Here is a 13,546-nt window from a genome sequence, read left to right on the forward strand (position 1 = left end):
ACTTGGAAAGACAGTTCTTCCTGAAGCTCTTAATAAAAGCCTCTAAGTCAGATAAAACTTTGGTTTAATTTCTGAATACAGAAATTCAAATAAACATGCACAGACAAAACTAAGTCTCGATGGACTGAAGCCTTTCCACAACTCTATTTCCTAATTCACCAGAATATAAAAGAAGAAGAAATTACAATCTGTAAAAACATCAAACAAGGATACTGTAGATTCATTCTCCACTGTACTGAAAGAAAACCAACCTTATTAATGGCACATGCCGTTTTCTCCCGGCTGGAGCCACTACTTGTCCGGATAATCTTGGATAGATCTTCACGAGCAGCAAGTAAATGTGCCAATGTAATCGTTGTCTTGGGTGACAAAGCGTAACGCTTAGGCTGATAAATTTTTGCTATGTCATCTGTTTTCACCTAAATGACAAAAGTTAAGGAGAAAAGGCACCAAAGAACATTTTGATTAAAGAGCAATGGCAATCATAAATATATATATTTAATAATTTGTATGTAAAATGAAAAAAGTAAACCTAAAAGATCCTAAAGGAATATACACAACTCATTAAACTCATTAAAGCTAATTCATTAAAAGCTAACGCAAAAAATATCTCATTCATAACAACAAAAAAATATCTCAATATACTAAAAACACATACAAGACCTTTCAGAAAAAAAAATTGTAAATCTTATAAAAACAAAAAGAAAACTTGAACAAATGGAGAAAAATACCAATTTTCTGGATGAGGACACTGAATATTGTATTTCTCCCAAAATTAACTAATAGATTTATTGCAATCCTATTGGAATGGTTTTTGAAAGTATAGGTGAAAAAAAAGGAACTTAAAGTCAATCCAGAAACTAAATATTAAAGAATGACTAAAACAGGTCCTGGCCAACTGGCTCAGTGGATAGAGCGTTGGCCCAGCATATGGATGTCCTGGGTTCAATTTCTGATCAGGGTACACAAGAGAAGTGACTGCTTGTTTCTCTCCCCTTCTGTCTCCCTCTCTCACCCTCTTTCCCTCCCACAACCAGTGGCTCAACTGGTTCGAACTCTGTACCCAGGCACTGAGGATAGCTCAGTTGGTCCCAGCACATCAGCCTCAGGTGCTAAAAACAGCTTGGTTGATTCAAGCATTGGCCCAAGTCAGGGATCGCCAGGTGTATCCTGGTTGAGGTGTATGCAAGAATCTGTCTCACTATCTCCCCTCTTCTCACTTAAATTTTTTTTAAAAATTTAAAAAAGATTGACTAAAACAATTTTGAAAAAAAAGAATTTTACCACTTCATATAAATATGCAATATGAAATTATCATCATCTTAACAGCTAACATTCATTGACTACTTATTAAATGTGCCAGGACAGTGTTCACTTAATAGTCATTTCTTTTTTTGTGTGTGTGTGACAGAGAGAGAGAGACAGACAGAGAGAAACAGAGAGAGGGACAGGGAGACAGGAAGGGAGAGAGATGAGAAGCATCAATTCTTCATTGCAGTTCCTTGGTCTCCTTAGTTATTCACTGATCACCTTCTCATATGTGTCTTGACCGAGGGGCTACAGCAGAGCTCGTGACCCTTTGCTCAAGCAACCTTGGGCTCAAGCCAGTGACCTTGGGCTTCAAGCCAGAGACCTCTGGCCTCAAGTCAGCGACCATGGGGTTATGTCTATGATTCCATGCACAAGCCAGCGACCCTGCGCTCAAGCCGGTTGAGCCCATGCTCAAGCCAGCAACCTCTGGGTTTCGAACCTAGGTCCTCTGCATCCTAGTCTGATGCTCTATCCACTGCACCACCGCCTAGTCAGGCAATAGTCATTTCTATATTTCTTAAAATACCCCCTTTAGAGTGGTTATATTTACTATCTCCTTTTGCATATGGAAAAAAAATGAGGCTTACAAAAGCTTAAACAATTTCCCCAAAATAGAGAATTCCAGGTTAGCCCACTTGCTAATAAAGGTCTACTTGACCCCAAGCAAGGCATATAGATACAGTATAATATTCTATCTCAAATTACATGGAACTTAGGAAGAAAAACAGAGAGATTGATGAAACAAAATAGGCAACTGAGATTCAGAGCCTCATACATGTATGACTGCAATAAATGAGAGAAGGAATCAAAGATCAGTGAGAAAGGAGGTTGATTATTTTTTAAATGGTGCTGAAATAAACTGTTGGCTATTTGTAAAAATAATATGGTCTATATCATATTGTAATTCCAAATACACTGTTTAATGTTTTGTTTTAAATTAAAAAAATACATTATAAAGATTAAAATTTCTATACATCAAAAAACACAAAACCAAACCAAAAAACAAGGAAAATATTTCAACAAATAAACAAACTAGCTAACTTCCTTAATGTATATAAAGCTCTATCAAAAGGAAAACAAAAAGATCCTAAGGGGAAAAAAAGACAAGACACAAATAGAGATTAAAAAAAAGAGGAAATTGAAATAACTAAATAAGCTTATGAAAAAAAGTTAAACTTTACCAACAATAAAAACATACAAATTAAAAGAATGTAGTCTTTTTTAACCATCAAGTTAGCAACAAAATTGGTAATAGTATAAATACTGCTCACAAACATTAGGGGATATTTCAAATTAAATACAAAGTGATAAAATATTCCCTAATTTTTGTGAGCAGTATATTAAAGAGGCTTAACTGAAGACATATCTCACTTACCTTACTGATAGTGGTTTAAATTCATTTCATACCAACTTTCTAAAACACAATTTGGCCACGTGAATCAGGAGCATTAAGCATCATTAACTTTTAATATAGGAAATTTCCATTTAGAAACCCACCACAATAATATACTTTGACATTTATAAATAAAAAATACACATATTAACATTCCTGATATTACTTATGTAAAAAGAATGTATAAAATAAAAAAGTAAATTATGGCATCACTATGACAAAATATAACAGCCATAAAACCAGTACTTTTATATGAGACATGGATGAACCTTGAAAGCATTATGCTAATAAGTCAGACACAAAAACCCACCTACTGTATAATTCCATTTATATGAAATGTCCAACATGGACAAATCCAAAGGGACAAAGTAGGTCACAGTAGTGGCTGCCTGGGAAGGGAGGAGATATTGGGAAGGACTGCTAATGGGTGCGTGTTTCTTTTGGAGGTGATAGAAATGCTCTGGAATTACACAGTGGTAATGGTTTCAGAATATAGTGAATATACTAAAAACCACTGAATTGTACATTTTAAGGTGGCAAATTATATCTCCAAAAATAATAAATTAAAAATTAATTTTGAAATAGAGCTTTTGAAATTAATTTTGAGATACATATGAGACAATGATCAAAATATGCTCAGTGAAAAAAAGCAAACTATAAAATTATACTCATGATCTTAACTCAATACTAGCAAAATAATAATAAAAAGAAACCGGATTAACCATACTAATAATGGTATCTCTTCTTTTAAGGGTAACTCTGAAGTGTGCATCAAAAGCATTATATCATAATTATGCATATTCTGAGTTAACTGCCAGCAGCCAGAAGGCTGGCTGCGCCACAGGCCTCCGCTCTCCTCCCCCTTTCCCTTTAAGGATGGCCCAGAAGGAGAATGCCCACCTCTGGCCCTACTACCAGCAGCCAGTTTAACCTGAATGAACACCCTGCCCCAGAGTCCTCCAGAAGGAGCCTACCACCCTCACCTTTGCTTGTCCTCAAGAGCCACTCCAATGCCCAGAACAGTGATAGAACACATAACTTAATGCAGTCAGTCACAACTGACAACTTTGAAATTGGGCATCCTCTAGGCAAAGTTTGGGAATACAATGGTACCTTGACACACGAGCACTTTAAATCACAAGCAATTTGAGAGACAAGCAGTCACTCATGGGATTTTTGAATCACGAGTGTTGGGCAAATGAGTTTGTAAAATTTGTGTTTTTTGAGTTTGTTCACTTTTATTGTTAAAAGTGGTGCTGGGCAGCTGTCTGTGAAATTACTAATTACCTTCCTGCTCAGGAAGGGTCATTGTTATGCTAATGTTCCTCCCCCCCCAGCATCTTTACCTGACCTTGAAAGTAAATAAAATGCACTTCATAAACCAGTTTATTTCTTTACATTCTCTTATTATATATATACATATATATATGTATGTTATTTATAAAGTATTCTCTTATTTAAAAGCATATAAAACAAAAAATTCATGTGGTTTTTGGGGGCCAGAACGGATTAATTGCATTCTCATTAATTTAAATGGAGAAATTCGATTTGACACATGAGCAAATTGAGTCAGGAGCTCGGCCATGAAACAAATTAAACTCGTGTGTCAAGGTACCACTGTATGTACTTGGCTCATTTCATTGTGGTATTCAGGTCCTCTTCAAGTCTCAGAAAAGGAAGGTGTGGAGAACCAGCTTCATAGGAGGATCAAAATCCATACCCATCTGCAGCATCCCAACATCTTGCATCTCTACAACTATTTCTATGACCATCAAAGGATCTACTTGATTCTGGAGTACGCACCACTACCCGGGGAGCTCTACAAGGCACTGAAGAAGAGCTGAACTTATGACAATCCGTGAACAGCCATGATTCATGGAGAAACTGGCAGATGCTACAGGAAGGTGAGTCACAGAGACATAAAGCCAGAGAACCTGCTGTTGGGCTTCAGGAAGAGCTAAAGATTGCTGACTTTGGCTGGTCTGTACACACCCCACCCTGAGGAGGAAGACAATGTATGGCATCGTGGACTACCTGCTCCCAAAAAGGATTGTAGGGAACACACACAATAAGAAGGTAGATCTGTGAGGCAAAGGAGTACTCTGCTATGAGCTGCTGATGAAAAAACTTGCCCTTGAATAGTGTGTCATAAAATGAAACTTATCAGTGCACTGTCAAGGTAGACTGGAAGTTCCCCCTTTTAGTGTTCATGGGAGCCCAGGACCTCATCTCCAAGCTGCTCAAACATTACCCCTCAGAACATCTGCCTTGGCCCAGGTCTCAGCCCATCCTGGGGTCTGGGCTCATTCTCAGAGGGTGCTGACTTCCTTGACTCTTAAGTTTATCCCCTGAAGTGTCCCTGTCATTTACTAAGTTGTGTCTGTATTTTATGTTTGTATGTGTGCAGTTGGAAGGCGAGGTCTCTGGCCTGTTCCCTTATCTGTCTTCTACTTCCTTTTAATTTAAGCTGAAGCTTTAAAAAAAGTATGCATATTATCTGATCAAGTAATTCCATTTGGACAATAAAGACCCTGAATAGCCAAGCAATCTTGAGAAAATACAACAAAGCTGGAGGCATCACATACTCCCTGATTTCAAACTACATTACAAAGCTATAGTAACCAAAATAGTACGATAAAGACACACATAGATCAATGGAACAGAACAGAGAATGCAGAAATAAACCCACACGCAAATGGTCAATTAATTTATGACAAACAAGCCAAGAATACACAATGGGAAAGAACAGTCTCTTCAATACATGATGTTGTGAAAAATGAACAGCAACATGCAAAAAAATTAAACTGAATTGCAATCTTAAATCATACACAAAAATCAACTCAAAATGGATTAAAGACAAATATAAGACCTGAAACTGCCTGCCCAGGTGGTGGTGCAGTGGCTAGAGTGTTGCCTGAGACACTGAGGACCCAGGTTCAAAATCCCAAGGTCGCCAGCTGGAGCACAGGCTCACCAGCTTAAGCACACGGTTGCCAGCTTTAGTGTGGGATAATAAACATGACACCAAAGTCACTGAATTGAGCCCAAGGTTGCTGGCTTGAGCAAGAGGTCTCTGGCTCAGCTGGAGCTCCCCAGTCAAGGCACGTATGAGAAAGCAATCAATGAACAACTATTGTGCCGCAACTATGAGTTGATGCTTCTCATCTCTCCCCTTTCTTGTCTGTACCTCCCTCCTTCTCACTCTCTCGCTCTCTAAATAAATAAATAAATAAACCTGAAACTTTAAAACTCCTAGATGAAAACACAGGTTGTAAGTTCCTTAACATTAGTCTTTGTGACGATTTTTTGGATTTAACACCAAAAGCAAAGTAACAAAAGCAGAAATAAACAGGTGGGACTATATCAAACTAAAAAGCTTCTGTAGAGCAAAGGAAATCATCAATAAAATGAAAAGGTAACCTACTGAATAGAAGAAAATATTTGTAAATCATACAAATAACTCATACAACTCAAAAGCAAAATATAATCTGATTTAAAAATGGACAGAGTCTGAACAGATACTTTTCCAAAGAAGACATAAAGATGGCCAACAGGTACATAAAAAGATGCTCAATGTCACTAATTATTAGGGAAACACAAATTAAAATCACAGAATCACCTCACAACTCTTAGAATGTCCTTCATTAAAAATTCAAGAAATAACGAGTGTTGGTGCCTGACCAGGCAATGGCACAGTGGATAGAGCGTCGGACTGGGACACAGAGGACCCAGGTTCAAAACCTCAAGGTTGCCATCTTGAGCACGGGCTCATCTGGCTTGAGCATGGGCTCACCAGCTTGAGCATAGGGTCGCTGGCTTGAGCCCAAGGTTATTGGCTTGAGTAAGGGGTCACTGGCTCAGCTGTAGCCCCTCCCCCCGCCCTCGTCAAGGCACATATGAGAAAGCAATCAATGAGCAACTAAGGTGCTACAACGAAGAATTGATGCTTCTTATCTCTCTCCCTTCCTGTCTGTCTGTCCCTATCTCTCTCTCTCTCTCTCTCTCTCTCTGTCAAAAAAAGAAAAGAAATAACAAGTGTTGGCAAGGCTGTGGAGAAAAAGGAACCCTGTGCACTCTTGGAGATTAATGTAAATTGGTGCAGCCACTATAGAAAACAGTATGGAGGTTCCTCAAAAAACTAAAAATACAACTATGATATGATCCAGTAATTCTACTTCTGGGTATTTATCTGAAGAAAACAAAAACATTAACTCAAAAATGTATATGTACTCCCAAGTTCAGTGCAATATTATTGACAATAGCCAATATATGGTAACAACCTAAGAGTGAATCGAAGGATGAATGGATAAAAAAATTGCTATGTCTCACAAACACACACACAGTATTATTCAGCCATAAAAAAGAATGAAATCTTGCCATCTGTAACACTGTAGTAAGTGAAATAAGTTAGAGAAAGATAATACTATACTACTACATGATCTTACTTTTATGTGGAATCTTAAAAAAAAAAACACAACCCCGCCCCCCACAAAAAAAACCCACAAAACTCAGAAGAGATTGGTAATTGCAGGAACAGGGTACAAAATGGGTTAGCAGAGAGAATCAAAGGTACAAACTTCATTATAAAATAAGTCATTAGATGTAAGCATGACACCTATAGTTAATATTGTATTGTATATCTGAAAGTAAATCTTAAAAGTTCTCATAAAATAAAAACTTTGTCATTTACTGTGGTGATCAATTTGTGATATATATAAATTTCAAATAATTATGCTCTATATAATATATATTATAATGTATATTATGCCTCATTTTTTTAAAAAAGAAATTTCATGAACATGAACAAAAATTTAGCTGCTGAGGATATCACTAAAGGATCAAACGAGAGACACAATTAAAGAAAATCTCAATGCCAATCAACTGATAAAATTTTGTTAAATTTTAAAATTCTGAAGATTAATATTTGATGAGCCATTTGATATCAGACATATTGTACATAGGGATAATAATAAATATTAAATTTACAGGAAATTTAACAAGAAAATTTGGTATAAATGCACATACTCATATAAGCAATTAAAAAGGATCAAATGAAAGACCTAAATTGACCTCAATAAATCACCTAAATTAAAACAAACAAACAAAACAAAACACAACCAACTTGTCCTAAAACATGATGAAAAAAAGACCAAGATGAGAGGATAAACTGTCAAGCTACGTATTTCTTAAAGACGTATTTTCTCACAGTTCCCAAGACTAGTAGAGAATCAACATGCCTATAAATCCATGCCACTCTGAACATTTCAAAGAAAAAACATGTCAAAACTCATTTGTTTGGGATTTCCCTATAAACTTAAGACTAACACTGAAAACACCCTCTAAGTTCCTATGGTATGTTAGGACACATTTAATGCACTATCTTCACAGTTATCCTTATTTTCCTAAATTCCTTTTTCTCGTTAAAACTCTATCAGGTTAAGCCTGACCTGTGGTGGCGCAGTGGATAAAGCGTCAACCTGGAAATGCTGAGGTTGCCGGTTCAAAACCCTGGGCTTGCCTGGTCAAGGCACATATGGGAGTTGATGCTTCCTGCTCCTCCCCCCCTTCTCTCTCTCTCTCTCTCTCTCTCTCCTCTATAATGAATAAATAAAATCTTAAAACTCTATCAGGTTAAATTGAATACCTTACATGAATACAACCTCTATTACGTTTCCAGAGGTAAAACCAGTATCTCTCATACATCTAAACTCCCTTGCATTTCTTGAGATAGGCAAGCATGTTATCTACTCCTTTGGTGACTCAGAGCTCTCAGAGCTACTGGGCTTCTTAACGTACAAAAGTCACTTCAATGACATGGATACACACACATCTCTGGAGTTTATCCTTCGGTACATGCAGAAGAGAAACACTCTGAAAAGCTAACTAGGCATTACAAATACAGAAATCTTTTTAAATGTTCTACACCTAATCATATATGTAGGTTACTGAAATGCTCATCCAGAACCAGGTATATTCTAGTGCTTGGTACGTAAGATTTTAAATAAATGTGTATTGAGAAAAAAATACATAAATGACAGTCTTCAACTTTGTCTTATAGTGATTCTATTACTATGCTAAAAGAAAAGTCCCCTGAAATAATAATAGTTTTTATTTCACCAGCAATCCTATTCTAATCACTCTTCAATTTTCTGTATCTGTCTATCAGGGATTTGGAAGGAGACAATACATGAGAGAGTATTTCTAGGTAAATGAGTCAGACTGATAAACTAAATTATAAAAACGTACACATATACTACTACAAGGAGAAAGGAAAAGAGAGATACAGATAAGAAGGAACCAACATCTCAAAAAATGAAATCTGGAACCAAAAATAGAGGTTAACTCAGTTTATTTGTAGAACAGTCTATTCCTCCAGCCCCTAGTGCCATGCTGCCACATCTCCTCACCCAGCCAAAGGAAAAAGTGTACATATATAAAAAAAAAATGAGGTTTCCCTTCTTAAAAAGATGAGCAACTGCTGAGAAAAGACTTTTCTAGCTGTTAGCATTAAAAATTCCCACAGCACAACAGCCAGCTCCAAAGCCTGTCAACAATTCCAACTGCCTGACCAGTGGTAGCACAGTGGATAGAGAATGTCGACCCAAGAAGCTGAGGACCCAGATTTGAAACCCCAAGGTTGCTGGCTTGAGCACTGGCTCACCAGCTTGAGGTTGGGTGGGGTCACTGACTCCACTAGAGCCCCTGGGTCAAGGCACTTATGAGAAGCAATCAATGAACAACTAAAATAACACAATTATAAGTTTAAGCTTCTCATCTCCTGTCTTATCTGATTCTCTCTCTGTCTCTTTGTCTCTCACTAAAAAAAAAATTAAAAATTAAAAAAATCCAATCAATCACTAGAGTTCCCTGTTAGTTTTTCCGTGTCTTGCTCTTTAAAACGAACAACCAGTTATTACAGTGCATTTGAAGAAAGTCTGAAAAGAGAAAAACAAAAAATTACCCTGTAGGAAATAATAAAAAAGGTGGGTGATTTTTTGTTTTGACATTTTTCATTCTCATTTAAGAAGATAGCATATCCATAAACCAAGAAAAAAAAAATAGAAGAAAGAAAAATGCAAGAATCAAAAAGGATTTCTGGTAAAAAATAACAGAAACAAAAATTCAATACCAAGAATATTTCCAAGAAAGTGAATCAAAAAGGGAAAGAAATAGGAGAGAATAAATAAAGCAACTTAAGTAGATCTAAACAGTGTGTCCAATATCTGACTACAAGAGTTTCAGAAATAGAAAACAATAGGGAAGAAATTAATAAAGAACATAAAAGCTAAGAGTCTACAGATTTAAAGGTCCACCTAGTGTTCAGCTCAATGAATGAAAAAAGCCCAGAGACATCTGTTGCGAACTTTCAGAACTCTAAGGACAAAGAAGAGAAAAAGCTTCCAGAGAAAAAAATAAAAAGTCATTCAAAAACACAGGAAATGGCATCATGTTTCCCTTCAATATTCTCAGAGAAAAAATGGTTTCAACCTAGAATTTTATATTTACCCAAATCATCAAAATGTAGCATATTTCAGAACTCAAGGATTCAGAAAAATCATTCAAATGTACCCTTTGTTAGGAAGATTGTGAATCTACTGTAAGAGTGAGAGAACAAGCAATGAAACAGAAGGCCACCGGATCCAGAAATAGTGGTGTAGGCAAGGACAGTCATGCAAACAGCCCAGATTGTAATAGGATGATATTAAGCTTTTGGGAAGGAAAACATACAGAAAATGGAGTACTCTAATGTCAAACTACCTAATTTAAAAGTATATATGGTCTACTGGAAAGTTCTGTCCGTTTCTGGAATAAAACAAAATACAAATTTTTCTTACCGTCAATAAACTTTATTAAATAATATAATTGCCATTATTATTAATGATGAGAAGCAATCAATGAATAACTAATATACAATTGCCAGCGTGAGGGCAATTTGTATATCCCATTTTTGAAAAATGTTTTATCTTTTGATGCGAAAAATTGAACCAGTGCTTGTTTGATATCTTCTTCATTTTTGAATTTTTTGCCCTTCAAAAAATTTTGTAAGGACAAAAACAAGTTACAGTCGGAGGGTGCTAAGTCCGGGGAATATGGTGGATGTGACAGAATTTCCCAGCCTAGTTCTGCAATTTTTTGACGAGTCCCCAAAGCAGCATGTGGCCTGGCATTATCATGATGAAGTATGATGTTCTTCCTATTGAAAATCGCCAGCCTCTTTTCTTGGACTGCTGTCTTTAAATTATCCAGTTGCTGACAATACTTCTCTGAATTGAGCTTTTCATTTGGTTTTAAAAGCTCGTAATGTATTGGTCCTCAAATGTCCCACCATATACACAACATTCTCTTATTCAGAGTCAAATTTGGTTTAGAGGTGGAAGGGCTAGGTTTTCCGGGTTCACAATATGCCCTTTTCCTTACAATGTTTTCGTAGGTAATCCACTTTTCATCCCCAGTTATCATCCGGTTCAAGAAGGGCTTGATTTTGTTCCAAGCAAGCAGAGATGTGCATATGACGACTCGATCATCCCATCTTGAATATTTCCACACCAATCCTACCTTCTGAATATGGTCCGAAATGGTTTGCTGAGCTGAATTAAGCCTTTCTGCGATCTCCGATGTTGTCAGAAAAGGATCTTGCTCCAAATAGTCTTAACAACATTGTCATCGATCAAAGATGGTCGCCCAGAACGTGGCTTATCAGAAAAGTCGAAATCACCTATTTCGAATTTTTCAAACCATCTTCTGCATGTCCTATCAGAAACTGTACCTTCACCAAACACTTTCAATAAATTTCTACATGCTTCTGTAGCATTTCTTCCTTGTTGAAATTCGTAAAAATTACAGTGGCGTAAATGAACTTTATCAGTAGCCATGGGTACACTATCGCTTCACACATAAGACTAACGTGAATCAACTTTGTTTTAGTTAATTTGCTACGTCAGTATGTATACATTAAGTGATAAAAATAGAGAGGCACACATGCGCCAAATAAACATGTGCTTACGTGTCGAAACTTGTTGTGATAGAAATGGACAGAACTTTCTGGTAGACCTGATACATATTTTAAAAAAAGAGAAAGAAAAAGAAAAAAGCAGCAGCAGCTTATGATGGTGAAATACAATGAAGGAAGACGAGACACCTGGCCCCCAAAGATGCCCACATCGTAGTCCCTGGAACCTGTGAATATGTTACCTTATAGATGCAGATATGATTGTCAGGGTTCTGGAGATGGAAAATTATCCTGGATTACCTGGGTGAATCCAGTGTAATCACAAGGATCCTTATAAAAAAGGCAGGAGTGTCAGACAGGAGTAGGCAAAGTGACAATGAAAGCAGACAGAGAAAGGTCAGAAGATCCTACACTACCGGTTTTGAAGATGGAGGATGAGGTCAAGAGCCAAGGGACCCAGGTGGCATCTGGAAGCCAGGAAATGCAAGGAAACAGCCTCTCCTCTGAAGTGAATGGAAGGAATGCAACCCTACCAATATCTTCATTTTAGGACTTCTGATCTCTAGAACTGTAAGAGAATAAATGTATGTTATATAAGCCCCTAAGTTTGTGGTAGTATGTTTCTGCAACCATAGGAAACCAATACAAAAAACCATATAGAGAGACCACATCAGAGCCAAGAAGACAACCGAAGCACCCAGCAGACAGCAGAACCCAGACATATGAGACAAGCACCTTGGATGTTCCAGCCCAGCCCTGTATCAGCTAAATGAAGCTGCACAAATGGCCAGAGTAGATACAACATGGGGCAGAAGAACTGCTCAGTTAATGCAAAAAGTGTAATAATAGTATCAGAGAGTAACATGTACCATATTTACCCTGCCACCTGAAATGAACTTTAAAACTGAACAACCCATGTGAACCCATGTGACCAATGACTTTTCAGACACTGAACATCAAGGAGCACAGGACAGCCTGACCAGGCAGTGGTGCAGTGGTTAGAGTGTTAGCCTGGGATGCAGAGGACCCAGGTTCAAAACCCTGAGGTTGCTAGCTTGAGCATGGGATCATAGGCATGACCCCATGGTTGCTGGCTTGAAGCCCAAAGGTCACTGGCTTGAGCCCAAGGTCATTGGTTGAGCAAAGGGTCACTCACTCTGCTGTAGCCCCCGAGTCAAGGCACATATGAGAAGGCAATCAATGAACTAAGGAGCCACAACAAAGAATTGATGCTTCTGATCTCTCTCCTTTTCTGTCTGTCCCTATCTGTCCTGTCTCTCTCACAAAAAGGAGGGGGGCACAGGACAGTGACACCTGAAACGGGAAGCAAATGACTTCCTACAACTGTCCCAGCTTACTGTCTAGAGTTCCCATGCTATGATGCAAGGTAGGGCAGGGAATCCCAGACAAAGAGTGGGTACAGGTTAAAGACCTAAAATGAGAGTGATGGGAAACAGCTCTCCAGAAAGCTATCTGAAGAGATTTTATTTGTGGATGCCTCCACCCTACAACCACCTCTTCACACCATACTCCACAGCCTTAAGATACTCCACTGCTTTAAGAAGACTTGTTCAGGCACCAGTACTACCTGTACCTATTCCTATATCCATCTTTCTTGACAGGTGCTCACTAAACCTATCTCACTGTCTCATATGATGCCTTCTTTAGGCAGTCCTTGCATAAATCACAACAGCTATGAGTTAAAATCAATATGAAGATTTGGGTAGAAATTAAGATATCTGAAAACAGGGATTTACACAAGGCCAGGATCATTATATAAGACCCGTAGCTGGCTTGGGCATGTGCTTCAGATAGAATGAAAAAGGGCAATGTGGCACAGTTACGTAACAACAGTCAAGAGACGCTGAAGAGCTGTCACAGAGTACCACCTA

General features: G+C 37.7%; 1 protein-coding gene and 1 pseudogene across 1 annotated transcript in view; one reads left to right on the plus strand and one right to left on the minus strand.

Moving 5' to 3' along the window:
- FAM98B (family with sequence similarity 98 member B) overlaps positions 1-13,546 on the minus strand; it is a 41,695-nt gene that overhangs the window by 4,226 nt on the left and 23,923 nt on the right. The window contains exon 7 of the mRNA XM_066274040.1: positions 252-419. Within this exon, the coding sequence (XP_066130137.1) occupies positions 252-419 (168 nt within the window). The remainder of the gene's footprint in view (positions 1-251; positions 420-13,546) is intronic.
- On the plus strand, positions 3,597-5,056 carry LOC136333918 (aurora kinase B pseudogene; annotated as a pseudogene).

This window comes from Saccopteryx bilineata, chromosome 4, assembly GCF_036850765.1.
Source record: "Saccopteryx bilineata isolate mSacBil1 chromosome 4, mSacBil1_pri_phased_curated, whole genome shotgun sequence".
Classification (NCBI taxonomy): domain Eukaryota; kingdom Metazoa; phylum Chordata; class Mammalia; order Chiroptera; family Emballonuridae; genus Saccopteryx; species Saccopteryx bilineata.